At 40.9% G+C, this 22,052-nt stretch overlaps 1 protein-coding gene across 1 annotated transcript; it reads left to right on the forward strand.

Annotated features, from left to right (window-relative positions):
- The first annotated feature begins 2,386 nt into the window (after nt 1-2,386).
- col1a1b (collagen, type I, alpha 1b) lies at nt 2,387-21,311 on the forward strand. The gene is made up of 51 exons (XM_044102387.1): nt 2,387-2,602; nt 4,399-4,590; nt 5,087-5,106; nt 5,258-5,293; nt 5,910-6,002; nt 6,215-6,283; nt 6,376-6,420; nt 6,751-6,804; nt 7,056-7,109; nt 7,226-7,279; nt 7,496-7,549; nt 7,636-7,689; nt 7,772-7,816; nt 7,946-7,999; nt 8,097-8,141; nt 8,255-8,308; nt 9,127-9,225; nt 9,358-9,402; nt 9,488-9,586; nt 9,690-9,743; nt 9,834-9,941; nt 10,591-10,644; nt 10,751-10,849; nt 10,957-11,010; nt 11,608-11,706; nt 11,795-11,848; nt 12,098-12,151; nt 12,273-12,326; nt 12,446-12,499; nt 12,608-12,652; nt 12,741-12,839; nt 13,816-13,923; nt 14,492-14,599; nt 15,526-15,579; nt 15,731-15,784; nt 15,881-15,988; nt 16,155-16,208; nt 16,758-16,811; nt 16,913-17,074; nt 17,151-17,258; nt 17,389-17,496; nt 17,576-17,629; nt 17,754-17,861; nt 17,964-18,017; nt 18,114-18,221; nt 18,365-18,418; nt 18,576-18,683; nt 18,918-19,197; nt 19,299-19,489; nt 19,574-19,816; nt 20,728-21,311. The coding sequence occupies exons 1-51, from the start codon at nt 2,521-2,523 to the stop codon at nt 20,872-20,874; spliced, it is 4,341 nt and encodes a 1,446-aa protein (XP_043958322.1). The 5' UTR covers nt 2,387-2,520; the 3' UTR covers nt 20,875-21,311.
- The last annotated feature ends 741 nt before the right edge of the window (nt 21,312-22,052 follow it).

Raw genomic sequence — 22,052 nt, forward strand, 5'->3', positions numbered from 1 at the left:
AAATTAGTTTCGCTTCTTGAATTTAACTTATTAATGCCATAGATAGTCTGATATCTATGGCATGTTTTATCATGTTACATTGGGAAAAGACCCCAGTAGAATTCAAATTAATCAATATCTGTCACACTTTTCACTCTTTGCTATTATTGTGAACAAATGTTGACCCACCATTCTGTAGATTGTTGCTCCCTTCCATTTAGATTTGCAGCATTCTGTTCCTGCAAATATATGCAGTGACTGGAGTGGGGTGTTTCCTGTGGCTACAAATCAAACCCAAATTATTATTGCTTTACTACCATGGTACACCATGTCTTTTTCAAACAAGATGCTGAACATCATTACCCAACATCTTCTATTTGATGTCATCTGTGAAAATAGCGTCAAATGTTGTGCTGCCATTTTTTTCAGAAAGATGCATCTTTCCCCTTAAACTCTTCAAAGTAACCTGTACTTGTACAGTTTTTATCTGATTTTAATCATTTTAAGAACTGACATGTTACTAGAAATCATCACTCAGCAGCCACAGCTGCTTATATGAAGTCATTGCTGATGTCTTTCCATCTTGTCTTTGTGGTACACACACCTGTATGGTAAAGATCAACAAACTATAAAAAGTCATATATTACTTGCTAATTTTTTTAGTCAGCGTGCACGGTGTGTGTGTGCGTGTGTGTGTGTGTGTGTGGGTGTGGGCGTGTGTGTGTGCGTGTGCGTGGGCATGTTTGTGTTTTTAATAGTGTTGCAAGACATAGGTATAGAGCATGTGCTTTCTGTTATTTTTTTCAATTGTTCTAAGAAAGCGTTTTGGTGATATAGGGTTTGCTAAAAAGATCAGCATTGATCTAAATGCTGGTCGAAATTTATTAAGTATAGCATGAATTTAGATTCAAATTCCTTGAGCCTCTGGTTTGCAGAGACAAATTTTGACTGAACTCTTTTGAGGTATGTCTCAAATTGTTTTATACATCTAGGTAACCAAGAAAACAGGTTTTATTGATATAGCACTAAATCCAAATCTGGAACTGAAATTTTGTATTCTTTCCCTATGACGTCTTGACCATGCTGCTCTCTCTTTTCTTTTTACCACTTCATCACATACAAAGAATTTTTAACAAAAGAAAAATGGGGAAATACTGTATTTGCTGAGTATGAATACATTTGCAATGCACTCCACTGTAAGTGTATGTGGATGTCTGACCGTAAAATGAAAACATATTCTCTGCATGTCGTTCACTGTTAGCAGCTAAGGAAGGCAGAAGAGCCTATTTAAGTTGGGAGTGAAAAAAAGGAGCAGAAGAAGAGAGTAAATGAGGTCAAATTGAAGCTCTCTGTTTTAGAGGCTGCAACGTGTCCATAGTGTAACCAGACTGCTTTGTGGATCTGCCAGATTTTCTCTCTCTCTTTCTGCTTCCTCCCTCCTCTGTCTCTCACATCACATCATGAGATGGCTCCATATCTCCATATCTGTACTGCAGAAGACTGATTTAAACTGTACAGTATGTAAAAAATGGCAAAGAAAAAAAAACTTCGAAAACATAATGGGTTATATTTCCAGAAAAAAAACAACAATAAAAACAATAAAGATAAACAACGATTATTAGACTTTGTGTGACATATGCGTGAAGTTTATTTGCCAGTGTTTTCAGTGGTGCCACTGGGCAGGAGGTAACCTAGGGGGGTGCAGGAAGGGGCCATATAGAGTCCTTTCTATTTTATATTTTCTGTTTATATTCAACAATTATTTTATTTATTGCTTCCGTTGCTTTGTGTACTTTCGCCCATATATTTGACAATGGCATATTATTAAAGCTGTTGACATTCTAAGATGCAGTCTGGTTCTCGTGTGCCATCCAGGAAATGTCAGTGGATCCCATCTGGTCGTCGGTGACTAAAAACAAGGTGCGAAGCCTCACATTGAGTTGTATAAAATACCCTCTGATAACCTCCATCTGTGTGCGTAAATTACGGACTCTCTTCCCCGGATCCAAAGGCATCCAAATATAACATTGCGCACAACTTTCTTAAAAATATATACAAAGTAACTTCTTGAGGGAAAATAACTTATGCTGGCTGAAAATCCGTTCTATCCAGATCCGCTTAAGACTTCTCAGCTGGACATTAAAAAAAAAGAGTCTCAATTAAGAAAATCCACAGCAGGTAGATGACACAGGACGTCTGCAGCGCCTCAGAGCCGGTGCGTAAATAATGCCTTCCAGCATCATCCACGTTTGAGCTGAGACGTGAATTGCTTTTTGTTGAGACGGCCCATTCCCCTCTGATGAAGGAGGGATTTTGTGCCCCGAACATGCAACAAGTTATGTGGTGCGCGCACGGCACCTCCCCAAAAGCTCAGCCATATAAAAGCCAAGATAAGTCATTTGTTTAAGCAGTAGGGAGTTTCTGCTGGGGTCTGGATTGGAGTTACGCACAGACCGGACCCTGCCCTATATGAGTGGTGTCTGAGGAGGAAAAAGAGGATCCCCCCCTGCCACAAAGAATCTACATGTCTAATATTTAGACATGTTCAGCTTTGTGGATATTCGGTTAGCGCTTTTGCTCAGCGCAACAGTGCTTTTGGCGAGAGGTCAAGGCGAGGATGATAGTAAGTATCCCTTTCAAACATTGTGTTCCTTTTTCTTTGTGGCCCTCTCAGGATGTGGAAAGTCCGCAAGAAGATGCTCAGTATGATGGAACTAGTCGGGATATTTGACCCGCCACCTGGCAGAACTGGGGAAATGTGTTTTCTTTTTCCACGGGCTCCTCTGGAGATCTGGAAGCGAATAGGAGCTTATAGACTGGACATTTTTTTCCACAATGTTTTCTTTTTTTTCCTGCCCCATCTCACTGGCGTGCAGACACATGTCCTACTGGAGTGCAAACGTGAGGGGAGCAGCTGTTTTATCTCTGCGCAGTGGTAGGACATGAGTTCAGACAGAGTTGAAACTCATGCAAAAGAAAACAAATATAAAGGGAAAAAAAACATTTTAATTAAACGATATTTAGTCTGAATTTGGTGAGGATTTCTTTCGGTTCAGGAACTTGCACCCCGAGACAAAAGCCTCAAACCGCATCAATAAAGAGCAGACACACCTCTGTGGAGAGCTTCGGCTCTAAAACTAAGAAAATATTGCAAAAAATTAAGGGGAAAAAATGACAACGGAAAAATCTCTTAAGTCTGACGTCGACAATGGAATAAGTTCGTCTAGACGTCAATTAATCACCATCCGGACTAGGGCGAGGGAGGCCTTCTTTTGCACAGCAATAGTGACGCCATGTGGCGAGGCCTGGAACTCCACGTTTACCCTTTAACCCTCTCCTCTCCTGATGTAAGCCTGCAAAATCTATCACTCTGAGACGTGATTGGACCTACTGTAATTGGTTATCAAGAGGCAGTCCATTTTTTTTTTTTATGTTTTACTGGATCTGGAGCTGAGGCTTGTTTATCCACAATTACAAGGAAGAAAACCATTACCCTTCATATGATAATCCTTTAGCTACTTTTCACTTCATTGAGCTCTAGGTTTCTGACACCAAACAGGTGTGCAGCCAAAGGGTGGATTAAACCCAACTTTGTTCTATCAAAAACTTTTAAAAAGTCTAGCATTTCAGTGGCTTTTGATATCACATTTCAACTGGTTACATCAGTTTTACTTGCATAATCTTTTAGAATGTTGTTTCTTTGCTTTGCTCTTTCAAGTTGTCTTGTTAGCCAGGTGACGCTCTGCACATTGTTTTATATCAAATTGCCAAAGTGTCTACCTTGTGGCTTTATTGCTTTTGAAGTTTTATTAACTTCAAAAGTAATAAAACCCTGTTGATGTTTTTCAGAAAGCATGCAAGTTTTACTTCTATTAAGTTTGGTCATTTAAATTATTCCCTAAATATTTGTGGGGATACTAGTGATTACTTAAGCACATGGGAAGTAATATGTAACTATATTATTTGAACTGAAATGTTTAATGTTTGCCAAATTTACTTTTGCCATCATTTATTGTTAAAAGTTGTAGCTTAGTTTCTAGAGTACTTTAACAGGAAGTGATCAAAGAGGAAGTTAAGTATTAGGCCCAAAGGCCATTGATTTGTAGAGAAAGAAGTAACCTATAATCCTGATCAGTAATGCTAATCAATTCATTTTCCTGCTGTTCTTTAGTAGAATCTCTTCATCCCTAATTTTTGATTTAAAAAAGGGTATTGTTCAATTTTACGCAAACAATTTTTCCTTGTTGCAAATGTCCTGAAATAGGGTTTATCAACATGCTTTTAAATTAGATGCATCCATTTTTTTTTTGAGAATTTAAGCATCTAACTTGTCTAACTTACATGCAAAAATGTAAATACAATGTCAAATTCTCCTCAAAATCATTGACTTCATCACAAATATGTATATATTTTTTTCAGAGCAATTTGGCAGCTGCACATCAGAAGGACAGTCGTACAACGATAAGGATGTATGGAAACCAGAACCCTGCCAGATCTGCGTGTGCGACATGGGGACCATCCTGTGTGACGAGGTGATCTGCGAGGACACATCCGATTGTGAAGACCCCTACATTCCAGACGGAGAGTGCTGCCCTGTCTGCTCCGATGAGGGTACTGCTCACCTGTTTCATGGTTTCATTCATGCCTTGCAGCACCTCCTAGATCTGCTCCTCTGCTGCCTCTGGCCTCTAGACGTCAAATGGTCCTGATCTTCTTAGTCTGTCTGTCTGTCTGCCTACCTGCCTGTCTGAGGATTTCACATAGAAAAAAAACCTTTGGGATCACATTTTGCTGAGTTCTTGTTAAACTTTTTAAATACTGGACTACACACTCTTTCTAATGGAGAGTTTATCATTTTCCCTGCATGCCAGTTTGTGCAGAATCATCACAGTCCTCACCCCTTTGCTCCTTTCAATTATTTAAGTTGCTCTTAGTACAGTTATGACAGAGTCATAGCTGCATTAAAGACCCCGCTTTAATGTCTAAATTTGCTATGCATGCTTGGACCTGCAGCTTGACACTTCAGCTTGTCTTGAAATATTTTGAATTTAATTATGTGTGCTATCTGTTGACCTTTGTTTTTTTCTTTTTTCTTTGATTTTCTTAGGTCCTCCCACTGAACCTACGGTATTTTAACCTTTCTTAAAATTGTATTAATGTTGAGAAACAATTCCAAATTCATCAAACCATAACATTATAGTCTAATATCATAAATTGTTTTACATCCTGCAAACAAGATTACATCATAGCTTAACTGGGGTTTTTTATGTACTAATAGATTCCAAAGGGACCCACTGGCCCCAGAGGAGATCCGGTAGGTTTCTATTTACTTTGTTTTGTAGTCTAGTCATATCTATAACAAAGGGAGAAGAAATAATTGCAGAAAAATCTGAGGATTTTTTATTTATTTATATGCATATTAGACAATCCTGATGAGATTCCTGAAACATTGTGTTTGTCTACCTTGTGGTATTTAAGCTCTACATGTTGCTGATTATGTTGTACATAATACATTTTCAAGAAGATTTTTTAGTTTGGACCAAAACATAGAGATGTATGTGAGCAATATATGCTCTATGAATTAGGAATGAAAACTGTCAGAAACCAACATGATTGCTAACAAAGATGCTGTGACTTATAACTGTAACTGTTAGCTAGCTCAAGAGGTCAAAGAGAGTTCATGAGACTATGATTGAGGGTCATCTTTAAAATGAGGTGAAGATCATTAATAACAAAGTGTTAATAGCATTTTCTAAGCAGAAATGTGCTTGTATTGGACAAATAATTCTGTTTATGATCTTTTTGAAGTTATTAAATATGAAGTTCAAGGTGTACTGACACTGATGTGATGTTTTGGGCTTCTGAAAATAAAGTAAAACATCGTCTGCATAGAGAAGCATGTAACATGTCTGGAATGCTGTTTTTCCCAGGGTCTTCCTGGTCTCCCTGGCAATGATGGAATCCCCGGAACGCCTGGCTTTCCCGGCCCACCCGGCCCCCCTGGGCCCCCTGGCCTTGGTGGAGTACGTATCAGAGATTCATCTAAATATAAACACCTTAAAGCATTGACCTAATTCAGCAACCTTCCTTCAGATTAAAGCCTTTATAGATCTTTATCGATCTTGTTTAGATTTTTGATATTTGTAAGAGGGTTATGAGAATACATTTCAAGTATTTTTTTTAGATGTTTCTATGCTGAAAAAGTAACTAATTTTCTCGTCTTCTCCCCTCACAGAACTTCTCTCCTCAAATGAGCTACTTTGACCCCTCCAAGTCCAGCGGCCCACCCGTCCCTGGCCCAGTTGTATGAAATTTTCATAAAGTGACCCATGATTTTAGAATATAAAAAAATAAAAGATAAATTGATGTCTGATTTTTTTAACTCTTCATCGACAGGGTCCTCCTGGTCCCCGTGGTGCTCCTGGTCTTCCCGGCCCACCTGTAAGCATTTTTATCAGAAACATACATAATCCTCCAAACTTCCCCAGAAAGTTTTCAAAAACATATAAGTTGGTTGGGACACTAAGAACAAAGAAATTTTTTTTTACACTGACGCCATTCTGGCTTGACTGGCGGAATTATAGCTGTTTTGAAACATAATTTGAAACCATCATGTTTCAAATGGGTTGTATTAGAAACATAAGAGTCTTTGGCCAAGACATTTATAGAGGTGGCTATTGACGCACCACTACCTCCCTCTCCCCCACATGTATCATTCAGTTCATCTTTGAATAAGATGTGTTAATAATATTTTCTCTTGATGTCTTTCAGGGTCCTTCAGGTAGCCCAGGACCCCAAGGAGAGCCTGGTGAGCCTGGTGCTGTGGTAGGTACACATTATAACTGGTTTGATAAATGGTAATATTACTGTGTCAGTCATTGAAACGTCATCAGTTTATAAACTGCAGTTTTTAAGATTCAAACATCATAAATGTGCATGATTACATCTAGAGGCAAATGAATGTCTCCCTTTTCTTATAATAGACTACATCATGTGTCATTTTTTCACTTTTCTTCATCTGTGCCAATAAAACTGACACAGATGTTATAAATGGTATTATCTGTTGGTGTTTTTAGGGTCCAATGGGTCCCCGCGGTCCTGCTGGCCCTCCCGGAAAGAACGGAGATGATGTGAGTGATTCTGTTTCCTTTTTACCTGTGCTTGCAGTTAAAACCGCCTCTCACTACCTGGCCTAGCACCTTCCTGTGTTTTGAAAAACCTGTTTCTGTCTGTGTGTCTTCAAAAGGGTGAGGCTGGTAAAGCTGGACGCCCCGGTGAGCGTGGACCTGCTGGCCCTCAGGTGAGCCAAATTAGCGAGTCGTTGACCGTTCACCCAAAATTTCTGTTCATGTTCACATTTGCAAATTTGTGTTCATTTTATTGCTGTTTTTTTTATTTTTTTTATTTTGTAGTTCTTAGTTTTTCAACCCTGATCACACTTCCTTTCCATTTACATGAGACACCCGTCAGTTTAGGAAACTCCCATGACGACAGATTTCTTCTTGTTGTCCTGCAGGGTGCTCGTGGATTCCCCGGAACCCCTGGACTGCCTGGCATCAAGGGACACAGAGTGAGTCTTAGTGCTAATCTGCAGCTTCTGCATTAGAGTCACAAGCAGAAACATGATCTAATAATGATTCCCGATGTTGTCTGCAGGGTTTCCCCGGTCTTGATGGAGCCAAGGGAGACAGTGGACCTGCTGGTCCTAAGGTAAGACGCCCAGAGACCCGTTCTCCCATCTAGATCACTTTGCCTTGTTACAGCTGTTTAAAAGCTGACCTCTGTCTTGCAGGGAGAGCCTGGTGTCCCCGGAGAGAATGGCATCCCAGGCGCCATGGTACGTTTTCAGTTGCACCGTCCTAAAGAGCCAATTTAATGATTGGTGCGACCTCTTGAAGCGTTTTATTCTAAGAGGTCTGCAAAAACGAGAAGAAGTTGATCAGTTTTTTTCTCTATTCTCTTGCAGGGTGCCCGTGGTCTTCCTGGTGAGAGAGGCCGTCCCGGACCTGCTGGCCCTGCTGTAAGCACCGACATCTTTATGCTTTCTAACCTTAAACCTTCTTCAACTCGCGTGCAAACAGCTGAACTGACCAAAATCTGTTTGCTCTTCCATGCAGGGTGCTCGTGGTAACGATGGCAACACCGGTCCCGCTGGTCCTCCCGTAGGTTTTCAATGACTCAAACTTTCTTTTTACTTTTCTACATAAAAAGAAAGAAAGTTTTGCCTTTTCAGACCATCCTCCTCTAACGATCTGTGTCCAATCCTAATGTTTAGGGACCCACTGGATCTGCCGGACCCCCTGGATTCCCCGGCGCTGTCGGTGCTAAGGTAAGTCAAATAGGTCATATATTTTCCATATTTAACTTGAAAAAAACTAAAAATAGTCAGAAGTTTTGTTTCCATTTCACCAGTAAAGTCTTAGTGTTCAAATGTTTTCCTCTGAATGAAGGAAAACACATCTTTAGATACTACTTAACCTCGGTTCTGATCTCAGTGAGGGTGTTTATCTCCGCAAAACCTTGTGGATCCAACCTTATGTTGGGGGAATTGTTCATTTTTGCAGGAAAAACTTATACTATAAGTTTTAAGTAAAGATATCATAGATTAGTGTGTTTGACTGCCAGCCACCATGGGGTTCACTGATCCTAGCAGCAATCACAAAACATCATTGGACCCCAGCTGGACTCTTTCCCTCAGTCGCTTCCCATTTACAAAGCATTTTAGAACTCCTTCCCTTTTATATTCCACTTCCTCAAGTTAAAAAGGAATCGGAACAGCAATAACTTGCTTGGCTTTGATAATATGACTAATAAAAATCTTATTTTTATTTCTTGAAAACATTTAATTTAAGTGTAGGTTGTAATTATTCTATCACATTTTTGTGCTTAGACCTTACAAACTGCACATGGACTTTAAATGGGTTATTTCACGTAAATAGAACTAAATGTGTTCAAAGACATTTATTAGAACCCCTGTCTATCTTTTGGCATTAATGTTTTTTTTTTTTTTTAAGTGTGCGTCTGATTCATGTGTAATAACAGCCAGGAAGTCCATTTCTCAAACACGTATTGCTAATTTTTCATGACACTTACTTGATTTTCAAGGTGCTGATTTCTTTAATGGTGTTGCTTCCTTCCCTCTGACAGGGTGAGACCGGTCCTGCCGGAGGTCGTGGATCTGAGGGACCCCAGGGAGCCCGTGGTGAGCCTGGTAACCCAGGACCTACTGGACCCGCTGGACCTGCTGTGAGTAACAGAACCTTTAATCAGTCTGACTTCCTTTAAAACAAACAAACAAACAAACAAACAAACAAAATCAGCATGGAAACATTTTAAAGTAGATTTCAAACATTTTTTTTTCCATGAATTTCCCAACAGGGTACTCCTGGATCTGATGGTCAGCCTGGTGCTAAAGGTGCTAATGTAAGTTGAGCACAAGACGCACTGATCAGCTTCATTCTGCTTAATGATTTTCAATTGTTTACACTCCGACTTGTTTTTTACGTAGGGCGCTCCCGGTATCGCTGGTGCTCCTGGTTTCCCTGGTAACCGTGGTCCTGCTGGAGCTCAGGGAGGCGCTGGTGCTCCCGGTCCCAAGGGTAACAATGTGAGTAAACAGCAAATCGTACGCAAAAAATGTCTCCCAGTCAGTGTCACAGAGATCGGAAGTGATTGGATGGAATAAATGAAATGTGTTTCTCTGCCAACAGGGCGAGCCTGGTCCTCCAGGTCCTAAGGGAGAGGCTGGTGCCAAGGGTGAGCCTGTAAGTTTGAAACCCAGTTTGATGGAAAAATGAGTACTACGCAAAGGGCTTTTGTTTCTCGGGTGAATAAGACGGTTCCTTGTCTTCCAGGGCCCAGCTGGACTTCAGGGACTTCCTGGCCCCTCTGGTGAGGAGGGAAAGCGAGGACCTCGTGGAGAGCCTGGTGGTGCTGGACCCCGTGGGCCCCCTGGAGAGCGTGTATGTTATTGTTTTTTTACCCCTTATTTGTTTCTTTGTTGTTGAAAAAGTCACCCTTGATTTCCTGTTTTCACATTGTAGCAGTTCTAATGCTACAATGTGAAAACAGATGTGACAAATCCAAATAAAAGAAGAACAGAAAGCAATTTCTGGAATTAGTTGTTCCAATACTCCCTTGGTTTTTTGTATTATTATTTTTGTAGTTGCATTTTTTTTTCCACCTTTTCCCCCATATTAATTATTTCTTCACAGTTCCTACACAAAGGCAGAAAAAAAAAAACACTACCTCAAAAACACATATCTAGCAACTTGCTAAATTTTAACTGTCTCAGCTTTTGCCACTGGATAGCCAAATTCAATTGTTTAATTTTAAAGACTAAAATACAGCAAAGTGAACATGTTTGTGTTCTGTGGTGGTTAAATTATCCTCTTCCCAGCATCACCTTGGATCTGATGCTCATATCTGACATTTCATGCTCAATCAAAAAACTCGAATTGTAAATAGACTTGCAGTCATGTTGTAGAACTACTTTCATGCAAAGTGTCTGTAGTCCTTCAAAAATCACTGTATTCCCAGAGCTGCTTTGGGAATACCATAATTTACCACATTTACTGACCTGCTTGGTGCTTTTTTCTTTTTTTTCCCCAGGGTGCCCCCGGTGCTCGCGGTTTCCCTGGTTCTGATGGAGCTGCTGGTGGAAAGGTAAATGAACCAGGAGCAAGTGTTTGCAAACCCCTGGTACAGAAGTTCATAAAACTAACAAAATGTACTGGATGTGATTTCTGACCCTCCGTGACCTTTGTGACAGGGCGCCCCAGGTGAGCGCGGTGCCCCCGGACCAATGGGATCTCAGGGAGCCACCGGTGAGGGTGGAAGCCCCGGCGCTCCTGGCGCTCCAGGATCAAAGGTGAGCTTTGAGAGAAACTGGAACGACTCTGTTTAATGCAATGAGATAAAACGAAATAAAGAAAGAAAAAAAAAACAAATGAATTTTAACTTGCTACTCCTCTTTAGGGTGTGACCGGTAGCCCCGGAAGCCCCGGCCCTGACGGCAAAGTCGGACCTGCTGTAAGTACTGATAGTTTCTAAAGATTTGACCAGATTTCTAGTTTAAGTTCCTTCAGTATTTTAGAATAGAACCACATACGAATCTCTGTCCAGACCAGAGTAGGGGGGGGGGATAGGCTAGGTTCTGATCTCTTTATGGTTTAACGCAGTCAGCAATCAACACCTAAAGTTAGGGTTGATTATGGTATTAGCTTGCTCAGTTTCTAAATTAGCAAAATAAGATCCTTCATTGAAGAATCTCTTAGTTTGTGACCATGGTTGCTTCACCTCTTTAAATAAAATCTATAATCCCATAAGGACCTTTTCTAGAGATCTGAAAGAAGGTCGCTCTCATACATGAATATGAGGCGTTCGTGTTCTCCCCAGCACAGTTATTGTCTGAAGAATGAAGAAATAGCAGAACAAATAACATAAGAGGAAGATGTGAGCAAAGATTTACAGTCTTAGGGTTTTTCAAGACCTAAATGAGATCCAGATGACTCTCTCAGCCAATATCAAAACACACTGCAATGTCCTTTAGCCAGCTTTAAAAATGAATCAACTTAAACGCTTTAAAAACAAAAAAAACAACATTTCTTCTCCACTCCTGACCATTAGGGTGCTCCTGGTCAAGATGGCCGCCCCGGACCTCCTGGCCCCTCTGGATCCAGAGGACAGCCCGGAGTCATGGGATTCCCCGGACCCAAGGGAGCCGCTGTGAGTGAACCCTTCACCATACCGTGTCTTTAACGGGATTGATGGTATCCTTGGGTTGTGAGTGTGTGAACTCTGTTTGTGTGACCAGGGCGAATCTGGTAAACCTGGCGAGAGAGGACCTGGTGGAGCTGCCGGCCCAGTTGTAAGTACCACAGGCAATTTTGTTTTATTTTGGTATTTTCAATGAACTCTAAAGTGATGATAAATTAGATGGATTGAACTGAACCTCTTGAAGTTTGGACTGAATCAGAATAAGAGCGCATTAGATTGGAAAGTCTGCATTAAATTGTGTTTTCTGCGCCACAGCATAAAGCAAACAAACTGAAATGAATTGAAGTTGAAATATGAGCGTAGAAACATTTAACAAATATTGTGACCTTCTTCTGTTCAGGGTGCTCCCGGCAAAGATGGTGATGTTGGAGCTCCTGGACCTTCTGGACCTGCTGTAAGCACTTTGCCTCCATTATTTATAAGCATAAAAAAGATCATTTTCATTACCACACACCCATTTTTATTAGGAATATAAAATAATAATGTATAAAACATTCTCCAACCTCTGATTACAGGGACCTGCTGGAGAGAAAGGAGAGCAGGGACCTGCTGGTGCACCAGGATTCCAAGTGAGTTTTCGAAGCCTTCCATCATCTAAAATGATTTTGGGTTTTTTATCGGTTTGTTGTTGAATATATGTCCCACTTTATAATTCATACGTTCAACTGTATCTTTAATTATTGTGCAGGGTCTTCCTGGACCCCAAGGTGCTACTGGTGAGAGTGGCAAGTCTGGTGAGCAGGTATGATCTGCACCACTCATGTCTAAATCTGATCTATTGGTAACAAATTGTTTGGACAAAGAAAAATTAGACCTGGCAATAATTGCTCTTTCTGGTGCTTCTGATCAGGGCGTTCCTGGAGAGGCCGGACCACCCGGCCCAGCTGGACCCAGAGTAAGGCCCTCTTGTTCTGTTGGACATCCTGTTTTTATATTTACAGTAAACAGAAAAAAGCCTAATATTTTCTCTGCGTTTCCTTCAGGGTGACAGAGGCTTCCCTGGTGAGCGTGGCGGTCCCGGGCCTGCCGGTCCAACTGGAGCCCGTGGCTCCCCTGGTGCTAGTGGAAACGATGGACCTAAGGTATGATTAAAAAAAAAAGAAAAAAAAAGAGCTGGACAGCAAGTTTTACAGCTCAAACTTGGAAGAGTCTTGGCCTCTGTGAAACACGTTGATTAAGGGCAGTAAACAGCAGAAACACCTGCAAATATCAGGGAAGGAAAATTCGGTACAGATGTTTCTGAGTTATAGGACTCAAAAAATGCAACAAGTGAACATCCTGGGTCTGGATTTAAAATAAATGAATATATATTAAGTGAGACCATTAATGGCTTTTAACCTCCAGAATATGTTAAAATTGGTCATGATGGAAGCCTCTGATAAGCAGAGACCAAAACCAAAATGACAAACAAGATTATTGGAGAATCCTGTAGATTTTTGTAGAAAAAAGGGAATTTTCAGCCTATGATGTTCATTTGATGTCTTTCGGAAAAATATGGCCCTCGCGTCCACATTCATGCTGATCAAATATCGATCAAACCACCAGCTCATTTTGTACTGCATCAATTAGCATTTTAAATGAGCTTTCTATTATCTTCTCTTAGTTGTGTGACTGAAAAATAATACTCTAAACTGCTATTTGCTTCATTAGCTGTCATAGTCTTTCATGTCAACAACAGTCAGTGGAAATGGAGTATCATATAGAATCTTTGGAGAATAATAAACAATAAAATGTTTACTGTATGCAACATTTGAGCATTCCTACAAAGATCTACCAGATATCTTTAAATGTGAGCGGGAGTTTCCCGTTTGTTTTGCATCCCTGCTGTGGTTCTGTAAAAAGCCTTCACAGATTGTGACAATGCCTGCCACTAGGGGGCAGCAGCATTCAGTAAATTGCAGCTTTTAAGCAGCGGAGAAAAAGAACAAACTTCAAACTTTTAAAGTTTGAAGTTTGAGCGTAGAAACAAAAACTCGGTCTCCAAAGTCCTGATCTGCCTCATCCGAATCCTACATAGGGGATGATTAAAATTTATTTTCTTTCTTTTTACCTGCACAGGGAGAGCCTGGACCTGGTGGCGCCCCCGGTAGTGCGGGACTCCCTGGTATGCAGGGAATGCCTGGAGAGCGAGGATCTGCCGGTATTCCTGGACCCAAGGGAGAGAGAGTGAGTATAACAGCCAAACAATTTGGATAGACTAATTCTGCTGTGTGACAGCATTTAAAACGTTTACTTTGTTTTACTTTCTTCCAATATTTGCTTTGTATAAACTTAGTGTAAGCTAATAGGTTTTATCTTTCTTTGAAAAATACTTCCAAAACTTAGTAAGTAACCCAATATGCCTTTGAAAAAGTCAAGATATCAGTTTTATACTGACTTATTGATAAGCATTTAAATAATATCACTCTTAGATAAATCTTAGATGTTGTTAGAAATGGAGATATGCTGTTGGGATTTTTTTTTATTGTTGTTGTCACAATAATAACAAATTTGTTGTTATAATTGTTATGAACTATCATAATAAATGTTTCAAACTTGGCGCTCTAATATACACCAGTAGACATGGATAACATTGTGACCAGCATGGTTAACACAGTTAACCCTAAACTGTGTTGAGAGTTCATCACTGAAGAATCTTGACTCCTTTTTTTTTATCCATTTATATTACAGTTTGTTAGTCTAGCTAGCATTGATTTTCACATTCAACTGTTTAACGACACTTTTCTCTGTTTAGGGAGATGCTGGTACTAAGGGTACTGACGGTGCCGCTGGCAAAGACGGCGTGCGCGGTATGACTGGTGCTATTGGACTTCCTGGACCTCCTGGTGCTCAGGGTGAGAAGGTAATATCCAGGATGATGTTTATCTCCATCTGCATGTATCTGGTTTCAAACCTTTCCACCAATCTACATCTCTGCTCCTTAAGTTGTTTTTTTTTTTCTCACATATAGACAAAAACGATCTAAATTTGGTATTGTTTTGAGTCCTCTTAAACTATGATTAAAAATCAGCAAATGTATGTAATTTATTTTGCAATATTAATAATAAAGCATAGTTAATGTACTAGTCTACTATTATAGCACCATGTGCAACTAAAATCTCTCCTCACCAATTATTTTATTACAGTATTTTTTTTCATGCATGGATGGATATTCTTATATTATACATTGCATTCAAACAATCATAAATATATAAATATAATATAACAATATCCCCAAAAAACAAAGTTAATATTTAGCATAATTGTGTAAAAATCCAAACAATGTTGGTCTTAAATAGTAAATTCTAAACAGTTATAATGCCTTAACCATCCTTACTGATTAGAATTTTCAGTTTGCCCTTAAACAATGTTTTATTTAGGAAATTTAGACTCTTTGCCATTTTAGAATTTATTTTTATTTTTCTGCATCGAACGCCAACCTCAATTGCAATAATCTTACTGGTACATCAACGGTGGACTGGAAAAGTCTGAAGGTTTATGTTAAGAGCATTTAGGATATTATCACAAAGATGATTTATGAAGAGGGTGAAGAGCATGGATCTCAAAATGGCACCCCAAGGGACTCCTTAGGACCAGTAATAATCACTTTGTTCAAGCTGATGAGCAACTTAACAAAAATATTACTGCACTCTCAGACAAATTTATAAATTTAGTCTGTCAACATAATGTATCATTCATATATACTGTAGGTGAATGTTCCTAATATTTCTTCTTATGATTTATTATTATTTTGTCTGCTGACCTGTACTTCTTCCCCCCCTGTTTTAGGGAGAGTCTGGTCCCTCTGGAGTCGTTGGACCCTCTGGTCCTCGTGGTGCCCCTGTAAGTTATTTTCTAAACACAAAGTCTTCAGATTGCTGCAGTGGTCTTCATTAAGTAAAAAAAAAAAAAAAAAAAAGTGAGACCTCAGTGCATGATGAGGGATGCAGCATGCCCCAAGAGACTGAACTGACCTTACTGATGACTCCAACAGGGTGAGCGTGGAGAGACTGGACCTGCTGGACCTGCTGGATTCGCTGGACCTCCTGTAAGTAAAATGCAGATCAGAGCACAGACTGAATTCATGTGTGACAAAAACATGGACTCCAATTTTTATTTTTTGTACCTTTTCCTCCCATTTCAGGGTGCTGATGGTCAGCCTGGTGCCAAGGGAGAGACTGGTGACACCGGACCAAAGGGAGACGCCGGCCCTTCTGGACCTCCTGGACCTGTCGGATCTGCCGGTCCTCAGGTTTGTCACTCTACATTCAGCATAAATAGCATGTAACCATGTGACCCAATGTAAAATAATATAATTAAACATCAATGTATTGATGTGACACTGTGTCCTTCAAGAGGTTTTTATAACTCTTGTCTTATTGTCTAATAGTTTTTTTTAATACATTTTTGTTCAACAGGGACCTGCTGGTGCTACTGGACCCAAAGGTGCTCGTGGTGGTGCTGGATCTCCTGTAAGTCAACATGCAAATATAAAGCAATTCCTGAAAACATACCTGTAACTAGTGGTTCTTCATCTAAAGAAAAATAATACAGGAGTCCTAGGAAACACGTGGACTCCATGAAATCCAGTATGGCAAAAAAATTACATTTCTGGATTATGTGCATTTTTTATTTCCACTCCTGATTTGTTGAATTTTTGCAAACAAAAACAACAACAAAAGATGGAGTCTGTTCTTATGCAGGACAGTTCAGTTCTATATTAAAGTGTTTCATAATTTTAGCAATAGGGTTTAGCAAGGTTCTTTCAATAATTTGTACTGAAATAGCAACTGCCATTAAATTTGGGAAGCATATAATAAAATGTACTGTAAAAGTTTATTTATTTCTCTCTCTCTATTTAAATTCAGTTGTCAAAAGACAAAATTCAACAACCAAAAATTGGACAATAGCTAATCATATTTTGTTGTAGAAAATATCTCCTGTAGTATCTTAGCTTAAATATTCTCACATTAAGATCGTAGTTAAATTAAATGTCTCATCATATCTGTGTGTCTCCACAGGGTGCTACTGGTTTCCCTGGACCTGCCGGCAGAGTTGGACCCCCTGGCCCCTCTGTGAGTTTTAGAGTCATCCCGTAAATGACCTTCTACGTGGCCGTAGAGTGATGCCTAATGGAGTTCTTCTGTCTTGCTGTGACCTTGTGGCGTGATTCTAGGGAGCTGCTGGACCCCCTGGACCCCCTGGATCTGTTGGAAAGGATGGACCCCGAGGATCTCGTGGTGAGACCGGCCCTGCTGGTCGCCCTGGTGAGTCTGGTGCTGCCGGTGCTCCCGGTCCCAGTGGAGAAAAGGGATCCCCTGGCTCTGACGGATCCCCTGTAAGTACTCGGCATTTTGCCGCCATTCGTTTTGCGCATGATTCAACCCCACTGACTGCCGTGTCCCTCTATGTAGGGTGCCCCCGGTCTGCCTGGACCCCAGGGTCTCACTGGAGGGAGAGGTATTGTAGGTCTCACTGGACAGCGTGGAGAGCGTGGTTCCCCTGGTATCCCTGGACCCGCTGTGAGTATTCTCGACATCTGTTATTATTTTCTAAATCTTGATGGAAGTGCTAAATTTAACTTAGGCTCTCTAAAACCGTTCACTAGGCACTTCCCTGCCTGACAAAAAATAATTCCCTGTTGTATCTTAGGGTGAGCCTGGTAAGCAGGGACCTTCTGGGCTTGTTGGTGAGCGTGGACCCCCTGGACCTGCTGGACCCCCTGGACTGTCTGGTGCCCCCGGAGAGGCTGGTCGTGAGGTATGAAGCTTGAAATCACTATTGTTTGATATTTCCTTTCGATTAGTTTTGAATGACCAGTTTTGCTTCTTCTCTGCAGGGATCTCCTGGTCATGATGGTGCTCCTGGTCGTGACGGTCCTCCTGGCCCCAAGGTGAACATTTACTCTTTAAAAAGGGTTATTTCTCCCCAAATCATATCTGTAAATGGAGAACTCTTCCTTATACCTCTGAAAATGTAGATCTTAGCTGCCTGGCTAACAGACATATGCTTTATAGGGAGACCGTGGTGAGAGTGGCATGGCTGGACCCCCTGGACCTCCTGGTGCTCCTGGAGCCCCCGGAGGTGTTGGCCCCTCTGGCAAATCCGGTGAACGCGGAGAGAGTGTAAGTCCCCAATGATGCTGGTGCTTTTTTTTTTTTATTAAATTTGTCCCAAACCTCTGTGTGTGGGTCTTTTTTTTGTATTAAACCTTTTTCCTTCCTCAGGGTCCTGCTGGTCCCGTTGGTCCTGCTGGTATTGGTGGGCCCCGTGGTTCTGCTGTAAGTTCGTCAATCTGTAGCATATGAATCCCAGTTATCCATGTTAAGTCTCAGAGTTGTGCATTAACATGTCATGGCATCTTTGGGAATTTTCAGGGCCCTGCTGGTGCTAAGGGAGACAGAGGAGAGGCTGGTGAGGCTGGAGATAGAGGCCACAAGGGACACAGAGGACTCAGCGGACAGCCTGGTCTGCCTGGACCTCCTGTGAGTCTCTACTACCACTTCTACATTGCTGGAAAACAAAAAAAAAAACACTTTATATTGATCAGTTACTCACAGATTGATGTTTTAAAGCTTTTAATGCTGTTAATTACGATGAAGACATCTTTATCTTTGCCTACTGCCAGGGAGTTCATGGAGACAGAGGACCCGCTGGTGCTTCCGGACCTGCTGGACCCAGAGTAAGTACAGTCACTTTGCGTCACCATGCCAATATTTGGATATGCCACAAAGCTTTTACTAAGAAGCAAAAGTACTTGGAATTCCTTCATTGTCTCAAGATAACGTCTCAAAGCATCAAATCTACTAATAATCAAAATGATTTGTCTTTCATTTTAGGGACCATCTGGAAACAACGGTTCCCCTGGTAAGGATGGGCAGAACGGTATGCCCGGACCCATCGGACCCCCTGGACCTCGTGGTCGCAATGGAGAGTTGGGACCTTCTGTGAGTTTCATTACTATTAGAAACCTTTCTAGTAGATTGGTGTAAACAGTGCGAGAGCAGAAGGAAACTGAAGCTCTATAAGATGTTTCAAATGGCCTTTTCAAATCTAGTCATTTTCTGTTGGGAAGAAGTCTTTTAGGGACAAGTTAAAATGTCTGGGTGACTTTTACAAAAGCCCTTAGGAGCCCCATGCTGTAAGTCTGTATATTTCATTACTGTCTTATCTCAAAACAGGGTCCTCCTGGACCTCCTGGACCCCCTGGACCTCCTGGAGCCCCTGGCAGTGCCTTTGAATTCGTCGCCCCACCCCAGCAGGAGAAGGGCCCAGATCCTCTCCGTGGTGGCTACCGCGCTGATGACCCCAACATGATGCGCGACCGCGACATGGAGGTTGACACCACCCTGAAGACCCTGACCCAGAAGGTCGAGAATATCCGCAGCCCCGATGGCTCCCAGAAGAGCCCTGCTCGCATGTGCCGTGACCTGAGGATGTGCCACCCTGAATGGAAGAGCGGTGAGTGAGGATCAGAGTTCATAGATCTTGTTTTAGCACCTTTTGCCAGACTTAGATTTTGATCAAAACTGAAACCCTCCTTATATTTTTCTCTGTTACAGGCACATACTGGGTAGATCCCAACCAGGGCTCTTCTCTGGACGCCATCCAGGTCCACTGCAACATGGAGACTGGAGAGACCTGCGTCTACCCCATCGATTCCAACATCCCCATGAAGAACTGGTACCTCAGCAAGAACCTCAGAGAGAAGAAGCACATCTGGTTCAGCGAGTCCATGACAGGTGGATTCCAGGTGAGAGTCGCAGTCACAAAATCCCTCTGATTACTTTTAGTCAGTACAATCAAAAAGTGACTTTTGCTTCTACCCGTCACACAGTTCCAGTATGGCACCGAGGGAGCTGATCCTGAGGACGTCAACATCCAGATCTCCTTCATGCGCCTGATGTCCAACCAGGCCTCACAGAACGTGACATATCACTGCAAGAACAGCATCGCCTACATGGATACTGCAACAGGCAACCTGAAGAAGGCCCTCCTTCTCCAGGGCTCCAACGATGTCGAGATCAGAGCCGAAGGCAACAGTCGCTTTACATACAGCGTCAGTGAGGATGGCTGCTCGGTAAGTTCCCTCTGTCTTCGTATTGAGTCATATTTTTAGTTATACACTCATGCATATTTATGGACAATTTGTGATCTGAATAAGATTTACATCAAAGACGATTCGTATAGGAACTTCCTAGCATTAGTAGCTAGCCTGGTTAGTGTCGCTAGCAGCAGCAAACTAGCACTTTCTTTTGCTTTACCTGGAGAAAGTTTGAGCTTTTCAAATCAAGTATGTCCCAAACAAACATCAGTTGTAAGCTCAATGAAATAAAAAAAGTACCTTTGCTTTTAGTCTTCTTGCTATCGAGTGAAGTCTTGCTCTTTCTTGCTGTCCAGCAGCTAAGCTAGATACGTCTAAATATCTTTAAGAAAATACATGTTTGTATTAGGTTCCTCATTTATTTGACCTTAGTGATATTTCACACAGCAATGACATTTAATCTTCCTCTCTCAGTAACAACTTCCACACAGAAAGTGTGAGAAATATCTAGTAGAAGGCACCGTCCTCATATCTTTCACCCAAAACTATAATATTGAGTCAAATGAAATAATGCATTTTATCCTAAGCACAATCTTAAGCTCAAAGTAGTTCCATTTATGTGTTAAGTTAAGGTTTCATACTTTGAAACCTTAGAGAGCAGCCGAGTCTCCAAATGATGTTGAGAACCTGAGGCGCTATATAAAATTGGAAAGTGTTGTTAGTGCAACTGAGTAGCATCTGCATCAAGTTTTTCCAGTTCATTCATCTAAAAGATTGGGATTTTACATTTCTCTCCAACTTAATCGTTCCTGAAAGCCCACCAGTTATGACTAATCAAATCCAAAAGTGAATACATCAGTTGGATAGCTGAGTTTTCTGTTCATCTCTATGTATTTATTAAGCTATTAGAGACTTATGTCTGCTTTTTCTTTCTGTTCCTATTATAGTCACACACTGGCACATGGGGCAAGACAGTCATCGACTACAAGACATCGAAAACATCCCGACTGCCCATCATTGACATTGCTCCTATGGATGTTGGTGCACCCGATCAGGAATTTGGCGTTGAAGTTGGCCCCGTTTGCTTCTTGTAAAAAAACAAAAAACAAAAAATGAAAGAAACATGGACATGACATTGTTGTTTTTTTCTAGCAGTCATCTCTAAAACCTCTTTTTTTCCTATGCAAACCAAAACTCATTCGGCCGCCATTGGTCCACATTGCTTTAAAACCACTCCACTGAAGACGGTGTCTGCATTTTCTTTCCAACCCTGAGATGCTTTTTGGGACTGCTACTTCATCTGAAAACCAACCACACAAGGACACTTTAAATAAAACTTTTTGATTCCACTGGCAACAAGAAAATAATGTACGTATGTGTAAAATTTCCCCAAAGGAAATGATTAAAAATAAGAGAAAAAAGAAAACAGAATCAGGTGACTTTTTACCTATTTCCTACCACTGCAGAAGGACTTTGAAAACAACAAATGATATGTACCATTTTTCTGGTGTTAAATAAATTGTAAAAAGTGTGGAGTGTCTTGTTGATCTAAATACATATGAAAAACACCTGAACTTTGGACCAACAAAAGAACAAGACAATTAAGCTCACCTTCATTGCAATATATAAATGGCTACCTCAGAGTCACCCCCAATTTTTCTTTAGAAATTGCCTATCGGGGGACATTAAACCATTTAAAGGTGCTATTACTAATCCAATGAGGTCCAGTTATCAGTATTTGATGATCAAACTCTCACTCTCATACTGTAATTGTTGCCACTAATGCCTGCAGAACTTTGGTGCTACTAAATTCACTCATTGTCTTGTTGTCTATGCAGTGCAATTGTTTTCTTCTTTGAGTGTTGGTTTGATGACAGAGGCGATTGCTGCAGGTGTGATGCATGCATTCGTGTCTTTGTAGATACAAGCGAGTGACTTCCCCGAGAAACACATGTTCAGTGTTTGCCCCATCTGTGGAAAACTCCTTAAATATCCTTGAAAAAAAAAGAAAGAAAAAAAAGAGAAAACACTCAAAAGAACAGCACACATCTTCCCGGTTGTTTATGTTTCATTGATGTCTTTTTTTGCAGAGAGTTTCTTAAAAATAGAAATTGAAGCAGACCGACTTTCATGGTGTCAAGGAGAGATTCTGTACTTATTTTGTACATGTATAATAAATCAAGATGTTTTTAATTATTTTGGGTGCTGAAATAAAGCATGTGAAGTGGTCTACTCGGTGGCAGAGTTTTCACTGTTGTTAAAACATAGATTC

Source organism: Gambusia affinis, linkage group LG20 (assembly GCF_019740435.1).
Source record: "Gambusia affinis linkage group LG20, SWU_Gaff_1.0, whole genome shotgun sequence".
Taxonomy (NCBI): Eukaryota; Metazoa; Chordata; class Actinopteri; order Cyprinodontiformes; family Poeciliidae; genus Gambusia; species Gambusia affinis.

What these genes read in the sequence shown, in the direction of transcription:
- col1a1b (XM_044102387.1), top strand. Translation starts at nt 2,521, where the DNA reads ATGTTCAGCTTTGTGGATATTCGGTTAGCGCTTTTGCTCAGCGCAACA. An exon ending in ACGGCAAAGTCGGACCTGCT is followed by an intron (nt 11,011 to 11,607) that starts GTAAGTACTGAT and finishes CCTGACCATTAG; the next exon opens with GGTGCTCCTGGTCAAGATGG. An exon ending in CTGGTGCTCAGGGTGAGAAG is followed by an intron (nt 14,600 to 15,525) that starts GTAATATCCAGG and finishes CCCCTGTTTTAG; the next exon opens with GGAGAGTCTGGTCCCTCTGG.